The sequence below is a fragment of the Ambystoma mexicanum genome, chromosome 11, assembly GCF_040938575.1.
Source record: "Ambystoma mexicanum isolate Mex_15411 chromosome 11, UKY_AmexF1_1, whole genome shotgun sequence".
In the NCBI taxonomy this organism is placed as follows: domain Eukaryota; kingdom Metazoa; phylum Chordata; class Amphibia; order Caudata; family Ambystomatidae; genus Ambystoma; species Ambystoma mexicanum.
The window spans coordinates 225,975,069-225,998,246 of NC_090934.1; the positions used below are offsets into that span (position 1 = coordinate 225,975,069).

General features: G+C 43.6%; 1 protein-coding gene across 2 annotated transcripts in view; it reads right to left on the reverse strand.

The window, feature by feature from the left end:
• Positions 1-439: 439 nt before the first annotated feature.
• The window catches only part of WASF2 (WASP family member 2), a 586,462-nt gene continuing 563,723 nt past the window's right edge, over positions 440-23,178 (reverse strand). For both annotated transcript variants that reach the window (XM_069622904.1, XM_069622905.1), the window contains 2 exons: positions 8,949-9,445; positions 440-6,179 (listed from right to left, as the gene is read on the reverse strand). In XM_069622904.1, the coding sequence (XP_069479005.1) occupies positions 6,022-6,179; positions 8,949-9,445 (655 nt within the window). In that variant the 3' untranslated portion in view covers positions 440-6,021. The remainder of the gene's footprint in view (positions 6,180-8,948; positions 9,446-23,178) is intronic.

Sequence of the window (23,178 nt, forward strand, 5' to 3'; positions counted from 1 at the left end):
GGTAACAGGCCAGTATCAGTGGATGTGCTTGAAGCCTGCCATTTCCGTTCAGCAACTCTACACTTGCGTTTCAGAGAGGCCAATGAGTAATAGGAGCTGTGTATGATCTCTGGGTGCATTGATGGAACTGTGTTCAGTTTACGTTGTGGTGTAAGGGTGCGTCTACGTTTGGGTTCAGATTCAGGCGAGTGTGTAACTGCAGGGGTCTCAACACTGAAAAGCATCTTCCCCCTCTTTGATGGGAGCCCCACCCAAATCAAAACAGCCCAAACTGCTACAATTCAGATGTCAAATAATTTCCACCCAACAAGCACATCCACATGTCTCCTTAGCCAGCTCACCATCAGAGTGGAAAAACAAACTCAACCACTCCCACCAATAGCACCATGCACAGAATGTGCCTCACCACATCAATCCCATATTAACACAAGACTACCGATTAGATATGAAGGTTTTATCAAAATCAATTTCCAGAAAGTTGACAAAGAATACACAAATATTCATATATTGTATACAACTATCAATCTAAGATAAATTTGGAATTGCATTCAACATAAGAGAAAGCGCAAAGATAATCTTCTCAGGGGAGCAGTGGCAGCAGGTTCCAGGAATGTACAATTTAAGCTTGGGGTTAAGCATTGAAACAGTAGGCTGGCAGATACATACCAAGCTGGTGTTAGCAGTTGCATGTCATTTCATCGACAGTCATTTTCGTGGTAATTCACTACCAAGTAATAACTTCGAAATCTTCGTTCACATTTTTTATTAATGGGGTGACCCCCATTCACCCTCATTGCTACCCCTAACCAAAACCCTCCCCACCCCCTTTTTACCCCTTAACCCATAAATACCCATTTTTTAAAATAATTACTTCGTAGTAAACTACCACAAAAAATTGCTATTGATAAAGCAACAGGATACCGGTGTTAGCAGAACGGGCCTATGGTTTTAGGAAGACAAGACAATGTTCTGGAATAAAAGGACTCCCAGAATTTTAATTTGCTTGAAGAGTGACCAGGGGCAACATTTGGCTAATATTTGTCATACAAAACAGGGAAAATCGGACTGCCTCAAAATAACTGTGGATGTTCAGCAAGATTGAAAGAGGCCAGACGCATAATACTCTTAATCACCAGGTTAACCAGAATGCCTCCAATCTTACGCATTTAAAATAGTTACATAAACACGCTGTAAGGCACATCATGGGGGATTTCAATCCACAGCACTTTTCACTTACCCTTAATTGCTCAGGATTCTGACCCTAAGCAAAAAGCCAGATTTACACCTGTATCTTAAAGGACACACTTCTTTTTAATTAAAAATGTGAACCTACTTAAGCTGCTATATTTGGCACTACATACGTTTTAATGATTTATTGTACTATTGCTCCAATTTGTATTTTGTGTTTAATATTAAGGTCCTTCTATTGCCCTCCAACAACCTGAATGGAGGAGCTGATGCTCCTTTATGGAAAAGGAAAGACCATTTTAAAATAAAAAGAAATCCAGATTGAAGATTGATTCAAAACCAAACAGACAGAACTGTACAGATAACTACAGAGCAATACAGCGCGACACAGAAAGGCAATGGACAGGGAGACCGAGATTTAGTGAACCACAATGAGTGACTGAAAACTAGATTTGTCTTGTCCTGCAAAAAACCATCCATCCAGAGAGAGAAGGCGCGAAGAGCAGTGTGACATAACGTCACCATCATAGCTTAGTTTCTCAGAGAATCGCCTGCTTAGCCCAGGTCAGTCTTTTGGGTCCACGAAACTAAATTTAAAAACATTGTTATTAAAGAGACACGTCTCTGTTTTAGATACACTAATGAGCAAGTGCCATTAAAAAACAGTAACACGCCTTAAAGAAATAGGCAAAAGTTTAATTAAAAATAAAACCCCATTTTCCCCTTTAACCCTGCTCAAAATTCTATGGTTTGCCTTTAGATTACCAGTGGCTTCCCACTGAAGCGGCCCGACATAAATCGAGGCACGCGTGCTTGGGGAGAGGATTGGGAATCTATGAAAGCCAGAAATTCTTATGTAAGACATGGGTGCTAGTCCCCCCTGCTGCACCTAGGCCCCTGTTCCCAGCAACCACAGTATAGACATATAAATATATAGATAGAATGATTATTTGAAATAAGGCACTTAAGGCTAACTGCGTGCGTCCTGTGACAAAATACTAAGCACAAAATGTAACATTTTATTCCTAATTCTTAAATATTCTATTGCACGGTTGAAGGAAGGCGACAAGCAAAGCCCCAGTCATTGGTCTGATGTGTTTGAAATGTGCACTCTTGCTTTTTAGACTGATCCTGCTTTCACCATCGGACATTGCAGTGCAAGAAGCCCCAGCTCAGGCCCTGCACGCTAACTTCAGAGCACTCAAGGCTGGTATGTGGGTGAATGGAGCAGACTGGAATGTAAGAGCTCAAGAGAAAAACAGCTTCGCATCTGTATGAATCATGGGCACAAAGTCGGGGCTTTCAGCCCAGCTTAAGCACCGAGCAGAAACGTAACAGTGTGCAACGCGGAGCTTGCGGGTCAATCACAGACGCCTATGCCCACCTACACAAAGCAGCCTGGTGAGGACACTCAGCAAAGATACAATCATCTGCCATGCACGGAGCTGGGCCAAATCCAGGATATAGGATGTGCACTCCGCAGCTTGCCATGTGTACATAGGTTGGGGCACAGTAGTACTGCATGTGTGTTTCGCAGGGATAAGCGTTCCTGGCATGCATACTGCATAGGAGTGCAGACCACTAGCCCACTTGAATTCATGCCTTGCAAAAGTATAGTAGCAAATGATGTGAGCAAGCAGGGCAGGAGCCTGGCATGTCCAGACCTTAGGCACAACCAGTGGGGTCACACCAGCACAGGAGGGACAGAACATGTTGCCTTATGTTCTTAGTAGGAGCATAGACCTATTTTATAGCTGAAAGCAGTGCCAGAAATGCCTGACAAAGAAATCTGCCATGTACACCTAGCAGGGGCACCAGAAACTGGCATAAGCACCCAACAGAGTCGGCAACCAGGTAGCACGCCAGTCGGGCATAGCCAGTAGGGACACAGCATTCTGCTATGAACTACAATCAGGAACACAGCAACCAGACAGATTTCTACTGCATGGCACGGAGGCATGAACGTTCAAGCAGGGCGGCTTACTAGACTTGCACACATCAAGTAGGGGTGCTGCAGCCTGGTATGCATTAGAGTTTAGCATGAATATTCATCAGGATGACCGCAGCCTACCATGCTTGCACAATGACAACACAGCGGTCTGACACATGTAGCCAGACCCAGCAGTGGAGCATGACAAGGGCCTCCACGGTGGTGACAGCAGCCTTCAGTGTGTCTTGCAAGGGTCCAGCAACCGGACACAGATGCCACAGAAAGAGCGTGCCACAATTTACACATCTTCCTGGGGAAACAGTCTTAGCAAGCATATACAAAGTCAAACAGCATACAGGTCATGTCCAAGCAGCATCACATTTCAATATATGAATTTTCGGATTATCAAACATGTGCTATTACTGTGGAATGTACAAAACATTATTCGATTAATAGATCATACAAAAGTGTATAGGAAATTCTTATCTCAGTGGTCAGGTAGCTTAGAAGGATGGCCAAGCATGTGCTCAGGAAGCAATAGAAAGAATTTCCGCACAGGCACCTCATTGTCCCAAACATACAGCCCTGCCACGCCTATGCTTATAGGAAGCACACAACCACTACACGTCACCGTTTTGGCAAGACGGTACTGAATTTCTCTTTGTCTTGAGAAGTTCTTGGTTGCCACTAGCCACTTTGATCACATTGCCGACATGATTATCTTTGTTCACACTCAAGTCTGTAAAAAATTAGGTTACATACCAACAACTCATGATTGGACAAAGCAGTGATTAATTAAACGTTTGCATAAAGATCATTTCAAGGTAGGACATTTGAGGTGGTGGAGCCTTTCACCTGCCTTCTTAAATTGCATAAAAGCACCATTGTCACCTATAAGCATCTCTTGGGTGACCTTGGTGGCAGACATTTGGAGGGTTGGGCTTCTACATCAGGATGGGTGGGAAGAATATATGTTCATTAAGCACCTTTGCTGTTCCAATTCCCACTTTCTCTTATCCAGAGGACAGAAAACAACGCCCCACTTCTTCACGCCAATGTAGGCAAAACAAGCAACACCCGAAGGCTCCATGCAAATGAGGAGACGAGTTAATTAACAGGGTTAAAAGGCACAAGATTGATATTAGGGAAATTGGAGTGGACTTCAACAAAGGGATTCTGTGTGGGCCATTGTACAATGTACTTCTCCTTGATCACTGCCCCACAAGCTACAGGCATTTTGCAGTAGCTTCTTGCGCCCCCTACCATCTCTGCCTAAAGCAGGCAAGGTGCCAAGAGGCAGCAAACAGTGGTGTAGGAGATCTGTGGGAAAAGGGCTTTGAATGAATCCTGCAATCTCTACAACTCCATAGAACAGGCAGTGCACTGCAGTCAGTGTGAGGTATCCAATGCCTGCTCTCTTATTTTTCTTCACACTCGGGGCACTTTCTATTCCTGACGCAGTTATACCAGAAGAAAGTGCCACTCTGACGAATTGGCACATGGAGCCGGCCCTCATCCACCATGCCCTCCCGATGAAAGCACGTGCAGGTATACCACAATGCATTCCGCCGCCCTGAAAAGAGTGCAGCGAGACCGAAATTGAGGTCCGAGGAAAGAGCGTGCCCAGCGCACCATCGGACTCTAGAGGACAGCTGCATGTGCATTGAACATATTGTTCATTCCGTGCACACCGAGCACGTGCAGGGAAGAGCAGAAATCATCTCGTGCAGCCACTGCATTGTTTGGTAAACGCGAGCTGTGCAGGAGAAGTGCGCTTCTAATGCGGAACTTTGAGAGCCAGTGTGCATGTGGGCCCCCTTCATAAGGCAGTGCATTTGAATACGAGTGCAGCTGGGATGGCAGAGGGGTAGGGCGAGGGCATGTATAAGACTGGTGGCTTTTGTGCATATGCAATATTTCTCAGAAAGGGGAAATGTGAAAGCTGTGCAGGTGCTTTCCTCATATTCCGCTCCCCCCCCCAGGCCCGCGTCCGCGCCCAAACCCTTAATTATTGCTTAAATACGATGTGACAGGCTGTCTACGTGTATATGTGCTGTTCTCACAAGGATTACTCCAGCAGTACAGCAAGGGCTCTGCTTCCAACCAATGAAGGCTTTCTGCATTAAACCAGGAGTTTGGCTCAAACCTCAGAGATTATACGTGATTCCAGCAGGTCTACTAACCAACCGGATTACAGAACCATCCACCTGAAAGTCGATAAACTGCATGCTGCAAATGGCTATCTAGATTGGCTAAAAAGAAAAGTTCATGAGGCGTGTTAGCGAAGGGTTCAGTTCATGGATATACAACGTCCTCCCTCCCAGACCCTCCCACCCCCATGTCCCCTATTTAGGACCCGGTCACTATTGGGCTACAATGAGAGGATGTGAAAGGTAGCCGCTATTAAAGCCAACAGCTACAGCACTTTTTTGGCTTGCATAGGAGAAGAATAAACCCACAGCACTAGCCTCACCTGCCCCTCCAGCCTTCACCTCACTGATCAAATGTACTTTATCCAGCTTCATAGCTGCAACTTCTTAAAGCATCCCGAGAATTGAAGTGCGATGCCCAATACACAAAGCTTTCATTGCCAACAGTCCTGTATACGCCCCCCTGCATGCTCCATAAAGCAAGACTACCTATAGTGGAGGTCCTGCCAGATAGACACCCGGCTTTTCTTTAAATAGGCACCCACTATCTAGCAACCCCAGACCCACATGTCTGGACAGCGGTGTAATCCAGAGGCTGGCTGGGGAAACAGTCAATCGCCTTGAGCTCCATGTTTCCAACAGGGACAAGAAAGAGCACATTCAGCAAGATGGCGGCTGCTGGAATTTCTAGGATGACGCTGGAGGCATGGCAGAGTTTGGTTCCTGGGAGGGCATGCAGGGCCAGGCGGGTGCTTAGTCAGACCAGTCGTCCTCATCAAACTCAGAAGAATCATCTTCGGAATCGCTGTACTCCACAGCAATGCGGCGAGACAGTATAGTGGCCACATCACTGCCCCCCACTTCCCGCTTGTCATGCTCGAGGGCCTCCTCTACCTTGCGCAGTTCAAACCCTGGAGGTGAAAGGGAGACAGGAAGAAAATGGGTACCATGGTAAGGCGCTTCAGTAGAAAGGCCAACATGCATGAGTGAAAGAGGAAACAGCAAGGGATAGAAGGCAAGCATCCTACAAGGTGACAACTGTAAATCAGCAAATTAACCTTTACCCACAATTCACAAGTTTTACTGCAGCCTGGCAAGAGCAGCCATCAGGTCTACATGGCAGCATAACACGAGGCAGGTTTCATCATCCAGAGCTTTCGACACAAAAATCTAAGTGTCACAATAATTGTAAAGTCTAGGACGATAAGAAACGGAATGATCGGGCTGGACGATAGCTCGGGCAACACACTTGTCCTGGGAAAAGGACAATGCAGAAAAACACTGGTTTAATAACCCTGTCCCGTGCTTAGAGGCTCGCCTTCGGCATGAAGCACAATATTAAAAAAAAAACAATATAATTATAATACTAATAATAATATATAATACTAATATAATTAGTTAATTTTTTAATATATCATTGAAATAAAAACGTGAAAAACATACTAAGCAGTAACTTAACATTATACACACACACACACACACAGATTGCTTTTGTAAATAGACTTGGAGCAGAAGCCAAGAATAATGCAACGGAGTGAGATTTGCCAACTATATTCGATAACAAATTAAGGTAATCGTTACTCCAATTCCTCTGCGGCCATAAGAGGGAAGGCAAAATAAGAAAAAAACGTTTTGGAACAACCACCAATGTTCACCAAAATCAGACAAAAAAAACCCCGTATTAAATCGAAAAAGGCAACTGTGCCTTGCCCTCTACTACTGTGTTGCTTTGATCTCGGGTAGCATAAACCAAACGCTATAAAGGTTCAACTCTAGTCCAAAGGAGAGGAATATAAACATACAGTGCACTGTAAAGTGGAAGAGAAGCTGAACGGGACACAGAATAAAAAGAAAAAAGTTTCAGACGATGCAATGTAGAAACAGTGTTGAGAAATGTAATGGGGGAAGAAAATGTGGGATAAGCAAGCCATGCACATATGAGGGTACAAGCCCCTTAAGTTCGTACAAGCTACAGTGGTTACTTTGTAGCTGGGCAACAGTAGCTTGCAAGAGAGGTTGCCTGGGATGACCAAGACAAACGGACTCCAGAGGAAAGCTGAAGTTAGAAACCTAGGGTAGTGGTGAAGATCCACCCTCGCTCACACCTCTGATGAGAAGAGATCCACCAAGTCCTGTCGGGTGGTAGTCTTTGGAATCGCCACCATAGTCCCATTCCAGGTTGCTCATACATCCTTGCTGTTTGGTCATGCTATTGCTAGATGTTTTCCCTCTGGTGTCTTTCTACACAGTGTGCTTTATGTGGTTGACTAAAGAGGACCAGGGTCCATGAAAACTGCTTATAAAACCTCAATATGTACAACATCAGCAGTCAGGTCTCACTTTTAAGTCGAGACACCCGTCTGGCGGCAGTTACATGCTGGAGCAGGCGGCAGAAGGACACAGCAGTGAAATGGTGATGGTTAAGTGGCATTCCCGAAGACAACACTTCTTTCCAGCTCCAACTTCTGTGCCCATAGGTCCTTCATTGTTGAAATCCCACTCGTGGAAAACAAAAGAAGGAGGAGGGAGGTCACACATTATTTGGGAGGCAGAGCTTGTAATTAGGGATTCTGCTGTGAATAAAATAAATGATGGGCCTGTACCTTGTACTGAGGATCTCTGCTGTGACACAGTAACTGGTTACTTCCCTGTGACGGTTGAGACAGTCTCCTGTATAGAAGCATGTCAGAAGACACTCACTCCAATTCTTTCCCATCAAACTTAGGGAAACTAAAACTGGGGCATAATCGGAGTCCTGAGAATCCTTTGTCCAGAAATGCGTGCAGACAGCCCCCAACACCCTTCTAAGGGCACCACACATGGTGCATCCACTGGGATTTACAAGCCAAGGATTCAGCACTACAAGGGCACACACATTCATCAGATGTCACTTGCTGGGGAGAATTACCTCTCTAGAGCAGCAGAGTCTAGAAATGCAAGCGCTTCATTTTCATGACATCTGTTGAAGTAGGGGCAAAGGAACGTACATTTGGATAGATTAGTTAAGTGTTACCTGGCCTATAGCAGTGGTTCTCCATTGCTAATTTCTTAGTGATAAAAATGTCATGGAAATAATTCCCTGGTATCAGGTGATGGACTGAAATTCCCCCAAGGCCAAGGGAATATCACGCCAACACATGAATCTAAAAAATATCAATTGCTGGAGACAACAGCAGCTTGAAAAGATGGGGGGATTCGAGGTTTTACACCGGCTGTTACCAGTGTAAAGTAGCACAAAAGTTCACAGTTTCCTGCCTCTACCACAAGATACAAACAGCTTAATACCAAGATAGATTATAATGCAGTCGTATGCACTAATGCACTTGCAATGATTTTATAATTGCATATGTCATGACTTGTATTGTGTCAGACTGACACGTGTAAGCAATTTGCTTTGATTAATTGTACTATACCATGTTTATAATTGTGCTCTTATGGATTATTCCGAAATAAACATGAGTTGAGCTGAGTAACGATTGTATTGGGGCAGGGGAGGAAACATGAACATAAGTGACCATCTGTCTCACACAACTGACCAATTTCATGCGTTCAGGAGTCAGGTGAGTGCAGGTATGTAGCCAAAAGAACATCTCCCAATCCTATTTGCCTTACCACCATTTAAGAGAAGGGAGCCAGGACAGTGACAGCAAGAAGACAATGTGGACATGAGACATGGTTACCTTGACGAATGGCAGACAGCAGGTCACTTCGTGCGTCGCTGACGGGAGGAAGGGAAGATTTGGGCTTGGGGGTGGAGGATGGCACCGTCTGGACTGATGGGGGGAGAGGAGGTGGTGGAGGCCCGGGTGGAGGTGGAGGAGGTGGAGCTGGCGGGGCCCCGCTTGGGGGCTGCTGTGGTGATGGCGGCAGCATCATTGCGGCATAGTCTATCATTGAGGGTGGGGGTGGAGGAGGAGGTGGGGCATTAAATGAAGGATGAGGGGGGAAAGCAGGGGGGGAAGGAGGGGGTGGAGTGGAGGGAGAGGAGTATTCATATAGTGGTGGTGGAATGGGGCTGCCTCCATAGGGGGGTGGTGGGGGAGGAGCAAAAGGAGGGGAGAAGCCTGGCCTGGCACCTGCTGGGGATCCCATGGGGGGCGCAGGGGGAGGGTGGCCCGGGCTGACCAGACTGGAGCGCTTCACCAATCCAGGCCCTCCTTGTTCGTCCACTGGGAAGCTGCAGGTGGAAACCAAATGGAGAGTTAATTTAGGAACATATGTGCACCAACAAGACAAATCCAAGAAGCATTACGAGTCCAACACTCAAACTGAACATTCCACTAACTCAAGTGGCAGCGTCTCTGGTGGGGCCGAGGAAACCTGCACGCTGTGCTATGTTGTAATTCAAAACGCCCCTGTGCACGAAGGGAGTAGTTCGGTATACCTGAGGTGCTACAACCAGAAGGTATCCAAGCAAACTGAAGAGGATGCGAGAGTGCATCAGTAAATTAATACAGCAAGACTTTTCTTCTTTAACCTCACCAGATTATTCATACGTCGGATGTCTTCAGGAAGCGAGTTCCTCGCAAGTTTACAGGAGCAGTTAAAGCCCCTGGAGAATCTGAAGCGTTTTACAATCATAGTATATTGTAGTGCTAATCTCATAGGCCGCGCTGAAGAGAGCCATCTCCAATGCTTCTGAATGAAAGGGGGGCTGGGACATAGAGGGCCTCGTGAGCTACAGTTAAAAGCTTGAAGTCAATACGTGGTTTCACCAGGAGGCAATTCAACACTCTCAAAACAGGTGAAATATGTGCCTGTATCAGGGTGCTAGTGATGAAACGTGGAGCAGAACGTGGGATGACCTGTAATTTGTGTAATGCAGTGGTGGTAACCCAGGCATATAAGGCATTGCAATAATCCAAAGAGGCACCAACAATAGCCTGTGCAATAATTCTAAAACGTTTCTCATAGAGGTCTGACCTGTCTTGGTATCATCAACTAAAAGGAAGACACGCTTAAAACCTTATTTGTTGGTCTTAGAGTCTAAGATAGCCCACAAAGTTTTAGCTTTGCTTGGGTCTTAAGGTTATGGCTTGCTAGAGAAAAATTAAGGTAGATGGTCAGAGTTTAGTTTATTCTTGCGGAGGAGGCAACAATCATGTTTTTTCCAGGTTAAGGCCGAACCAGTTTTTTGCCATCCGTGATTGCATAAAGTAAAAGATGTACTGCGAGTAGTAGTGTTGGGACTCTGGATCATTGCTCAGCTGAAACCCCAGCTGAGTGTCATCTGGGCAATACCTTGGATATAGAAATAAGTTGTGTAGCGGTTTCAAGTATTGGAGTGGAGGAGATACATGTGCCTTGTGGGACACCCTACTTCAATATCTCCATTTCAGAAGCTAGATTGCTAATTTGCTATGGGATGACCTGTTAGAAAGGAAATAATCCAAACAGCACACTTTTAAGAAATCTTGGCAACATCTCTAACCCTTTCTACCAAAATAGTGTGGAAAATGGTATCAAAGGCAGGCAATGGGTCAAGAAGGACAAATACCCCTACTTGGCCTTGATCTACAATGTGTAGGAGGATCTCTTCATATCCACCATATTCAGCTCTGTACCTCTGTGAAGACTGAAGCCGGACTGGCCATCCCCTAATAATGATAACTCCTCGAGATAGCTTTGAAGCAGAGGTGTGGCACGGCACCTTGGTCTAGAATCTTTGGAAGAAAAGGAACATTTGTTATGGGACGATAGCTGGCTCAATTACCAAGCCTGCTGAGGGCTTCAGGAACATGACTCATCAAAGCAAGCAATAATAAACCTATTAATCAGGGGACTTGGAGATATTGTACAATCTTTGACAACAAAAGATGGACATGGGTTGGTAAGTTAGTGGACTTCAAAAAGTCCAGAAAGACTTTCATCCAGAGAGATGGGCGAGAAATCAAATAGTGTACTGGTCTTCGGGTTGTACGTTGGGTTAAATGGTAGAGTAATGTTAGTGTTGAGTTGTTTTACTGGAGACCGGCGCAGGAAGGGTCCTGATTATCAAAATCTTCTCGGAAAAACGTTTGCATCTTATTGCACCAGAACAGGGATGAAGGTACGGTGGGTGGGTTAGGCGAGTTTTTTTTTTTTTAGACTGTTTACGATTTTAAAAACTTCCTTTGAAGAATGAGCAGCTGTTTCTATTCGTCCTGCAGGATACTGTTTCTTAGCCTCTAGAATAGCATGTCTGTAGTGGGTACAAGCATTTTTTTTAGTTCCGTAATCTTGCCTTGGGAGGAATTCTCCATTTCCACGCACACAAACTTCAAACCGAACACGAGGTAAAAAGTTCTGACTCAAACCCACAAAAGCATTTTTTTTAAAACTTTCAAACACGAAGCAACTGTGACTTATCACCCAAAAATGAACGTGATGCACGTATTAACCTCTAAGTCGATAATATAACATGCCTCCTCATTTTCATTTGGATGACATCAAAGTAGGATTCCACAATCACTTGGGAGCACTGTACTTCAGAACCAACTTTGCCTTGATTCATCAGACTGCACCCAACTGTTTATTTATTTCGGATAAAATCTTTCCAAACACTAATTACACTCAATTCTCCAGATTACTTAAAAAAATAAATGTCCAAAGAAACTTTTACACACATTCCTGTTCACATTAAATTCATAATTTCACTACAAATTTGTTAGAATCTGTCCTATAGACACAATAAAACCAATCATCAATAAAACCTTCATTAGTGTACTACTACTAAATTTAGATCTGTGGTTCAACACAGCTGTGAAAGGGTGTCTGGGATATTGTTGTACCAATTATCAGAAAGACACTAGCAAAAGGTTCAATCTAATTTATTTTGCTCAAAATCAGCATATGGGCTCTAACCTCGTCCAGAATATTGTCTTATGCTTCGATGTAGGAGCTCAATACGGAATTTAGGGCAGAGACTGTGGGGGAGGTTAACCTAATACTTTCGTCCGCCTCCCTACGTGTCTGGTGCAATGGAACATTTTCATTTAGGCTCGCCCTTCCCATTGCATCTATTAAATTTGATGTTACCAACTCTATTAGCGAAGTAGGTGTCGCAGGGTGGAATTCTAAGTGTATTGTGGACCCAGGATCAAGCATCAAGGTGTTGAACCCCTCCCTTGCATTCCCATAACGCTAGTCTGCTCCGAAATTGATCAATTATCTGCTGCATCAATCATACTCTGGTCCTCCATAAGCAAGCAGTCCAGCTTTTATTATTAAGTTTATTGAATTTTACAAAGAACAAAGCAGAATAACAGAGCTATCAATATTAAAACTATAGAATTCATCACAATTAATCACATCAAGTACCACCCCCCCACCTTAACAGAAAGCAATAGAAATCAATTGAAAAACAGTATTATAACTCATCCAAACATCTACCCCACATCTGATCAAACAAATTCATGTTTTTGTTCCTGCGAAGAACAATCTTCTGAATTCTGGAAACCTGCCGTAAATCCTCCACCCACTCTGAAAAGGTCAGTCTCTCATCACATTTCCATTTCCTCAAAACGATTTTCTTTGCCGAGCTTGCAGCCCTGAAAAACCAGCATTTCTGTGGGTGAGTTCTTCCACCTTATCATCCTCACCCAAGATGACAGTATGGTCAAAATCTTCCTGCAACAATAGAACCTCATTCATCTTCTCGGTGACTTTTGCCAAAATGTCATCAGTTCGTAACAATCCCAGATCATGTGCTCAAAAGATCCAACTGCATGTTTACACCTCCAACAAGCCTCTGAATCAATCATTCCTCTCGCATGAAGTCTTTGGGGAGTCCAAAACACCCCGTTTAGAATTTTGATTTGTGGGCTTTGCTGTCCCAGTTTGATAGAAGTCAGAGCCACATTTTTACAAATATACCTCCATCTGTCCTCAGACATATCTGAGCCAATTATCTCAGACCACTTTGACAACAATCCTTGTGCCGATGCATGACGTTGGCCCAGATTTCTGTACACCTTAGACGCCATACCACCTCCTGTCTTAAATTCAGACAACCAAATCTGCCATCCATTGCCATCAACTGCACCTTCATTCCTCAATATCTTCCTCAATTTCCTGTATTCTCCCATTGTGCAGTCTCTTAGACCTTTAACTCGTGCAAGTCTTTTATAACTGATCCATTTGCCATCTTCAATCAAATCGCTCAGCCACATTACTCCACTCAGGAACCAGTTCAACCAAAATAGTGGCCTCCCATTCAACAGTATTCCTGGATTCAACCAGATTGGGATAAAATTATTATCACAGACCTGGCGTTTACTCTTCTTCCACAGCTCCTTTCAACAAGTTCTTAGAAATGTTGTTGGCGGAAATGACTGATAACCAGATCCATCCACCGTGGACAGCATAGCCCTAGGCGGCAATGGAGATGAACGGCTTGACTCTGCCAGCGTCCAGACATTTGAATTTTCAATAAATGGATCCAAAAGCCAAATGGTAATTTTCAAAATCTGGAACCCCTAAACCTCCACAGTCCTGGGGCAACTGCAATTTCCACAATTTAAGGCGCGGTTGTTTATTCTCCCAGAGAAAAGACTGGATTAAACACTCAATTTCCTTCAAAAAATGTTCAAGGGAAGCATACTGAGCACATAATTGACACGCGGTGTTGATGTCATTTTGATTGCATGTACTCTTCCCCCATAGATTCAATTTAAGCTCACTCCAACTCTTCACATCAAGCCCCAAGGATTAGTAAGGTTGACATCCATAATTTCTGAGACATCACTGGTCAACCAAATCCCAAGGGATCTCATCCTACTCAGACACCAATTGAAGGCAAAGTTCCTTATTTTTACAATAGTGCATATATTTGATGCTGGCAGTGCTTCCAATTTGGTCCAATAGATCTTGTATCCAGATATTCTGTGAAATACGCCAAACAGCACAGGAATGGAGTTCTCCACATTCTGAACTACCAGTAACATATCATCCGCATACAGCCAAACTTTTTGGCTGGCTTCACCATAATGAATACCTTCAATTCTCACCTCTTCTCTTATCCTCACAGCCAATACTTCCATAGCAATTAAAACAGGATGGGTAACAATGGACAACCCTGTCTCATGCCTCTCTCAAGTTCAGAAATGTCAGATCTTATGCCATTAATCTGAACACATGCAGTAGGGCGCGAGTACAGCAGTCTTATCCATCCGATCATGTTTTCCCCAAATCTAAATCCCTGCAAGGCACTCAAAAGATAGTTCCACTCAATACGATCAAATGCCTTTTCCGCATCCAATGATAATATCACCACATCATTCTGATGTTCCCTGCTTTCAAATAGAGTCAGCAAAAGTCTTCTCATATTATCTGATGCATGTCTTCTTTTCACAAAACCTGACCGTCCTTGATCTATAATATCCATCAGAGAAGACTCAATCCTCAAAGCCAATGCTTTGGCTAAAATCTTGTTGTCAATGTTCAGCAAGCTGATCGGCCGATAACTGCCCGTTTTAACTGGTGGTTTCCCATCCTTGAGAAAAACAGATCGATGCGTGCCTTGTTGAAATTGGAAGGCACTCATCCCTTAGAGATACGCGCAACATTTCCAACATTAGTTCAAAAACCTCCTCTGGAAATATTTTATAAAGTTCCGCTGGCAGTCCATCTGGACCTGGACATTTCCCAGAGTTCAATGTACAAGCTGCCGTCCTGAGATCTTCCACACTCAACTCTCTTTCCATGCACCCCAAAGATTCTGAACTTATTTTCTTCAAATGACAGCCCTGAATTAATTGACATCTCTCACTTGTATATAAGTTGACTTCTGAAGAATATAGGGTTTTGTAATACGACTGAAACGTTGTATTAATTTCCATAGGATCAAAAGTCACCACCCCATCATGCTTCTCTATTGCATTAACAGTTCTTTCGTTATCCATGACTCAAGCGATGAGCAAGAAGCCGATCACATTTTTCACCCTTTACAAAGTAATTGCTCTTGGTTCTAAAAAGTAGCCACTCAGCCTTCGTAGAATATAAATCCTCCAATTTTTCTTTTTTCAGTCTCAAAACTCTCAAAGTATCACTTGAAAAGCTCTGCATATTATCCCTTTCAAGATCCTGAATTTCTTCATTGAGCTTTTTCACTTCAGCATCCCTCAATTTCTTTTTCTTGCTTGACATTCCAATCAGCATACCTCTCATGTATGTCTTGAAGGCTTCCCATACAAATTCCACTCTGACTTCGCCAGTCCAATTTTCAGCTGCAAAGAATCTTGCCTCTTGAACTATTTTATCCACAATTTCACCATCTTCCAGAAGTGTGACATTCATCCGCCATGTGTTAAGACTTTGGAACAGGAAAGGCCATTTGCAAGTCTATGGAGATCGGAGCATGATCTGAAATCAACAGTGCTTTAATGTCTCCCCTTTGGAATGATTGCGTGCAGAGACCAGAAGTTAGAAGGAGGTCAATCCTTGAATATACATTATGTCTGGCAGAGAAGTATATTGTCTCGTTGAAGGATTCAATAATCTCCATACTTCTGAGAGGTTTCATTCAGCCATTAGTCTTTTTAATGCTGTCCTTTTCAGATTATTTGCACTGTCCACTGCCCCCATACTTTTATCAAGTTCAGGCTCCAGAACAACATTAAAGTCCCCACCCACAATAACATTACTTAGATGCACATTCTGTAGAAACTGTGCTAGAGAGACGAAAAAACTACCATCTCCCCCATTCGGAGCATATATGTTGCAGAAACAATACGGAACATCCTGAATATTTGCAGTCACACAGACAATCCTCCCTTCTGCATCCTTCTCACATTTCATCTCAGTAATCGACAGGTTCCTTTTAAACAGAATACACATGCCTCTAGAACTAGTAGTGAAAGGCGAGCAGTAAGCATCACTGACCCACCCCCTTTTCCATTTATCTATGTCTGCATCTAGCAGATGAGTCTCCTGAAGCAGTGCAACATCTGCCCCCATTTCCTCCAGTTTTATCAAAATCACTTTCCTCTTGGTAGCACAATGAGCTCCATTCACATTCCAAGATAGCACCCTCAAATTCCTCTGATAAGTGTAAGACATGAGTGGATCCCGCTTCACAACCCTTGTGATGAATTCAAATAACACAAAACTTAAACCTACAACCACTATAAAAAAGAAAACAGAATATAAAAACACTCTTGGGCTTGAACCACCCAACCCTCCAGAACTTCCCTTCCACTTACACGCAGAAAGGGACTACCCCACCCCCTCCCTTGGGTCCGCAAAGAACACCCCTAAAAAGATGTACATATTAAAACCACCATCCTTAAAAGCAAAGTCAAGTATTCAGTCTGGTCTGATCCGTGGCAAAGCCCAAAACCCCCGCCACCTCGCAACTCACCAGGGAAAGAAAAAATGAATGGAACAAATCTAGTATCATGCGCAGTATCTCATGGCCAAGATAGCTCAACATGATTCTTCACACAAACTACCTTAGATCATTAACAAATGATTAACCTATACCACCATTCTCATCCCCTATCTCCCTGCACAAGCTGTTTGAGAGTACGCTAATTCTGCCCTCTTGTGATGCCAATGTAACAATTCACAACGTAGTTGCAATGGATGTCAATATCGAGCCATTCCTTTATAATTGGTTTTGTTATCCCTATAAGGTTACAATCATATGTCTGGATTAATAACTCAGCCTTGTAGATTTGTCCCCATGTCCCCAAACCACCATGCACTCCACGCACAAAATAGGTCTTAAAAAAAACACAGCAGAAAAGCAGTCCATCTTGGCTAGATCGCAAACTTCCAAACTTATGCCGGACCATGGAAAAAAAGTCTAATTTTAAGCCCTGCAATCGGACATAAAAGAGGAGGATGCCATCCGGGTCATGTTTGGTTTGACAAATTGACTTTTACCGAATGAATAGCTGGGGACAATAACGGCCTGGACAATTTCCCATTCACACTCCCTAGCTTGTGTAGCAGTTCAGTCACCAGGCCATCTTTCGTAATACCACCCAACAAAGTCTCCTTGTTCGCTATGGCGAGGAGAGTTGTTCGCCCTGACCCTACTCAGGTTAGTGCTAGGGCAGAGTGGCTGTGTAATATATACGTAGTTTTTCCAGCCATGAGCAGGCAAAACCCAAATATAAGTTTGTATGGAAATGCCAATACTCACGATCCCGGCTCACATACTTGGGGTGCTGTTTAGTTCAGTACACACATTTCCCACCCACCTCAATGCTCATTGGTTCACAATAGCAATGATTTGCATGCAGCTTGCCAGACAGAATGCAAATAATTAACCCGTTTTCAATAAAAATTGAAATGTTTCTCACAATAATGACAATTGTACTAGTACAATAGTCCCCCTTGCTCTAGACCTATAGGAGGCCTCTGCAGTGTAAGAGTGCCAAAGCATTTTGCCAGGCAAAAGTAAACTTAAGTAAGCATAAATGCATGGGTACTGCCTCCCCAGCACCCATGAAAGGATCTTTCCCACGCAACAACTCCACTCAGCTTAGCTCTAAAATCACGTTCTTTTCGCATCATCCACAGTAATGGAATACACAGAGTTCAGAGCATGTATGGCTCATCTAGAAAAGGTCACAATCACCGCCTAGGAGTAAGTAAATGCTATGCTTCTCACTGTGCTAGCCCTGTACTCTTCAGCCAAAACCAATCTGCAAAACTGTCACGTCTCCAATGGTCCTGGTTGGGTAGCACTAGAGACCAACCAAAGAAGAAAAAACATGATGGGTATACAAGGTAGAGTACCACATAACATGATTAGGAACCTTGAAACCAGAGTCGACCAGGCACAACAAGGTGCATGCTGGCCCACTTATTTTACCTTCGCAACTACACACTGTGGACCATGTTGCATTGACACGCAGGTTACAGCATCCAGCCTCCATTTATGTCGTCACTTTTTGGACTCTTTTGGGAAGAATTGTAATCTGTCCAAATCAGTGGCAACAGGTAGGGTATCAGTTAGTGGAAAAGTGTGGATTTTAAAAAATAAAAATAAATGCTTTGTGAATGCGGAAATGCCTTCTGCTAATTATTTTACTGTTTCTTTTTATTGGTATTTACAGTTTATAAAAAATCTTTCCTACCTAAACATATTACAATATGCAACTATTCTAAAATAAATCTACATACATTAAAATACATCACATATGCCAATTCAGAATAATTCCATTATGAATATTAAGTGCAAGTTCAGGAAAAGAGAATAAACACTAAAGATGAGGCCCACTGTTTGATTTATAGACTGGTATTGGGGTCTTCTCACCAACATCTTCACAAATTATTAAAAAGCAGACACGTGCAAAAATATGTGCTGCATGTTTGGATTTAACGTCCTGTGCCAAAAGGATGGGGAGTTTGAGTCCTTTGTCTCATCTATACATTTATTTTAAAAAACTTCACCCGATTTAGGTTTCGAATGTCCCTGGGGATTTGAATAAACAGCAACATTTGTTCTTTTTGGGCCCTTCCTGGGCCAATAGCTTTCAAGCGTTGTTAGTAGGTTAAACCTGAAACACATGTATGATGCCCCTGTATCTAACAACTGGAAAGTGTTCAATGTGCCAAGGTTTTGTTCCAAATGTTCTAAATACATTCTTATATTCTTTGTGTAGTGAATATTTACTCAGCATTTCACACTGCGATGTTCAATCAGATTTAAACTTTAACTTTCAAAATATTATTCATAAAATAATCAATACTCTGACATTTTTCCCCAGAATGTGTGTTAAGTAAAACAAATGTACCAAGGACCGAAGACTCAAAAGCAAACAAAGTGTTTCTTGCAGGATTTAGAATCTTGCTCAGCTGGACTCATTTTTGATAGTTTACAATAGCGAATAATGATTGGAGGTAAATTTGCAGCCAAATTAGGGTCATAGGAAGGCAAGTAGGCAAATAAAGGACTTTTCTCCAGATACGTCCTTCTAAACAAGTCACGACCTCCAACCCATATGTGAAACAAGGAATCACTTTCAGGCTGTAGAAGTCAAGGAGAGGGACCAAAGAAGGTACAATATATCGACTTTCTTTTTTAATTTGTGCCTTCATGGTCGCAGCTTTTATCATTATTCTTACTAAATTTGCTATAGGCTGAACCATGGAATATATAGGGAAGACCAAATCTATGATGGCGTATAATGGTCAGCTTGCTCTCCTCTATGTAGAAATTGTAACTCTTGGCTTTGTTTTCATGCGCAAAGGACAGCAGCACTGATTTACTTGCGTTAATCACTACACCATTTTCCTTCACATATACGGTCTTAAGATCTAATATATGTTGTAGACCCACCTGCATCTGAACGAAGAGGACGATATCAGCAAAGATCAGTGCTTTAATGTGAAGTTTGCCTAGCTTCGACAGAAAAGCACATACCGGAACAACTGTGAAGTAATTGTCAATTTGTATAGCTCCTTACACCATTGGTATGATCCCAACAAGCTGTAGGTTGAACGCCCACGGGGGACAGAAGGTCAGAGATGTAAAGATTAAACCAGCACAAGGCCAGGATGCATCCATGTTTTAAACTGGTTTTGGTAGCGATCAACCCCGTGTGGATACCTCTAGAATTAAGATGTATGGCTACTTCTGTCTCCGTTTGTAATAGAGGAGCCTTTTAAGTATCCCAAACAAGATATCCCATTCCTAGAGCCTGTTCCTTAGCCAATTTCTGCTGCAAATCAAAAGAAGCACTTGGATCAATAAAGGCAGCAATTAAGGGCAGAGCAGCTTCGATAATATGTTGGTCCTGATGTAATTTTAAAATCAAACCGCTCACAGTGGTCCCTACTCCTTTGCAAAAGCCCTTTTGGTACACAAGTAATTTGTCAGTAGTGGGTACCCAATCCGCTAACTCGTCCAGTAAAGACACTAAGATTATGCTGGTCGAATCCATCAATGCCATTGGCCTAGTATTTGTTGGGTCTGTTCGCACACCCCTTTTTTTTAAAAAAAAGATTGGTACCAGATGGCTGTTCCGTAAGGAGTCCGGAATCACTCCTTATGTGCAGATCAGAGACAATATTGGATAACGGACCTCTGCCCATGAAGCCAAATTATCTTTAAGAATCACATTTCATAAATTGTCTGGACCCACTGTATGTGTACTTTTCCATTTCCATTTTATTCACTTTTTGCATCTTGCATAGTGAACTTACCACTCCCATTGGGTAAGGCTGCAATGTTGACATTTAATTTAATTTTTTTAAATATAATTGTTTTAATTTTATTTAACCCCTTAACTGCTGAGGGTTTTCCCTCCCACTGCTGAGCCGTTCTTTGGAGATTTTGGAATGTCACATTCAATCCCTCGTAAATTGTTACAAGAGATCTCAGCCAAATGTGGCCCCTTTTTTTCCCACATGTAGGTAATTATAATGCCACCAAGGAATCCTAGTTTGCAGTAGGGGGTGAAAGAAAATAACAAAATAGAACAAATGTGTTTTCAGAAAATGTCAATAAAATGATGCACAAAGAGGCCTGCGTTTTATTTTTCATGTAAGAGCTAGGAGCACATAGTTTGCAGTTCTGTATTTGGCATTTTCTAAGCTTTCAAGAACAGGTTGAGTGGAAACCAAAAACACAAGGTTACCATCAGTTTTGTGCGATTTCTCCCTTTTTATTTTTTAATAGGACCTGCTTGGGAGGAATAGAAGGGGAGTATAGAAAGCTCGATGGGAACCCAGAAAGGCATACATTTCTGAGAAGTAGACAACATAATAAGTTTAGGAAGGGGTCATTTGTGCAGGTCCGGCAACAACTATGTGCCTAAAATGTCTATAATTTGTGGAAAAAAATTGAAAAGTGAGTGAAAATCAAAAGTATATGCTGGACATGTTTGGACTGATAACGTAATGGCTTCTGTGAATATTGAGAAAAACAATGCACAGCTACATTCCCCCTGACTCATCTAGTTAGGAAATCACATTTTCGTAACGTTTCACAATACCACAATCCAAAAACTGAGCCATGGTGCACAGGATTTTTATGCTGAATACTTGGCATTTGAAAATAAGGGAAACGAATTTGGTGAAGAATAGCAAGCATACATTTTTTGAAAGAGCACACGCATGCCTTTTGAAGGATAGGTGACTTGTGTGCGTTACAGACGCGCAGTGTGCCTAAAGCAGCGACCAAATGTCACATTTGGGAAATTGAAGGGCTGTGTAGCAGAGTGCAGTAGGAAATGTGTGAAAACGTTCTGAAAACCAAGAGAAAACAAATGTCATACCTTCCCACGTTCACACAGGTGTCCCGATGAACGGTACTTCACATGTGTCGGTGCACTGACCGAAGCGCAAAGGGAATAAGCTAAACCGCTGGTACATCAGACGCCCTGGGGAATACTGGTTTTGGCCATCTGGACAATCCACAGAGTGTGCCCTTCATGAACTAAGTCCAGTACCCACTCGTCAGTGGCAATGTTCTTCCACTCATTGACAAAGTGCGTCAGCCGCCCCACCCGCTTGTGTGCGAAAGTGGGGGTAGAGGTTCTATACCCAATCAGGCTTGCTTAGGCATTTGCATCCTGGCTTGCGGATGTTGACCTGCTCTACCGAAGGCCTGTGACCGGCCCCTCTTTCTTCTGGAAGGTGGAGCGGGAGGGTTGACGGTATGAGCTGGATGCCACTGCGGTTCTCATTTGGCAAAAAGTCAGCGAGATCCAACGTCACAGTGATGGCATGGTCCGAGGTCGCCCTCCTGAAGTAGGGCTAAAGCCTCAGTCTTTTTTTCATCAGGCAGGAAATCAAAGATCGGGCTCAGCTTGAACCACAACTTCCTGTCATAACTGGCCAGGATATTGGTAGCCTTAACCACTGAGGCAACGGTAGAGATACGCTTGCCCATCCCATCCAGCTGTTTCCCCTTTTGGTCCAGGTGGCCCATGAATTTGGAGGATGGGTTTTGCTGACTGTACTTTTTCTCAAGTCTGTTCATCTTGGCTGGTGTAGAACTTAGAGTCTTCATGAGAGCTAGGCCTTCTTCCCAAACATCGTCCAGCAAACAATTGTTAGTGTTCTTGGATGATGCACATCTCTGGTAAAGAAATTCCTCCTTTTTCTTTTCGTCAGGCACTAGGTTGAAGAGAGTAGATGCCCTTGAGAGCATGGAGTGGAAGGAACCCACCGCATCAGGAGGCGACGCAACAGAGAGGAGGGCATCAGCACCCAGCAGTTCTCCATCCGGTGGCACAAAGTCAAACTCATCTGTATCCGTAGTGCCTGTATCTGTTCCAGTGTCCGTATGGAGTGGATACTCCACTTGTACAGATGGGGTAGAGGGTGGAATTTGCCACCTCAGTGTTGGAGGACACTTTGGACCCGCAGGGTGGGGTTTGTGCCGTAGTCTTGGTGGACTGTGCCTAAGGGGGCTCCTCACCGGAGATACTGAGGGAGGAAGCTGCTGTTTTATCTCCGACACCTAAGTTTGCTGTGTAGTTAGAATATCCAGAGACATGTCTAAGGCCCTGTTGAGGGACCACCGTGACATAGATTGCCGGTCCTGTTCTAATAGAGTGGTCTCTTCCTGGTCTGAGCAGAAGCCTTCTACACAAGTTCGGACAAGAGTCCTTGCAAGATTGCCATGACAGGATCCCTTGCTACCTCCTTTGGACCCACCATAGTTCTGGGGAGAAAATCTGTCAGTGGCAACAGTTCCTTTGACTTTCCTGCCTCCTTCGGGAAAGAGGAAATGACTGGGGCCTTCACAGACTAATCGTGGTCAAGGCGGTCATAATCCTGGCTTGAGTCATAGCAGTCGCGGGGCCGGGGAGGCAGTGTAACCCTCTGTGTAGATTTCGCAGTCGACGTTGCCGTAGACAGAGCTGTAGAAATGGACATCGACAGGGAAGCTGTCAACAGGGTCCCGCACGTGGACCTGGCTGTGGTAGACTGGCTCGCCGATGGGGGTCCGCTTGTGAGATGCTGACG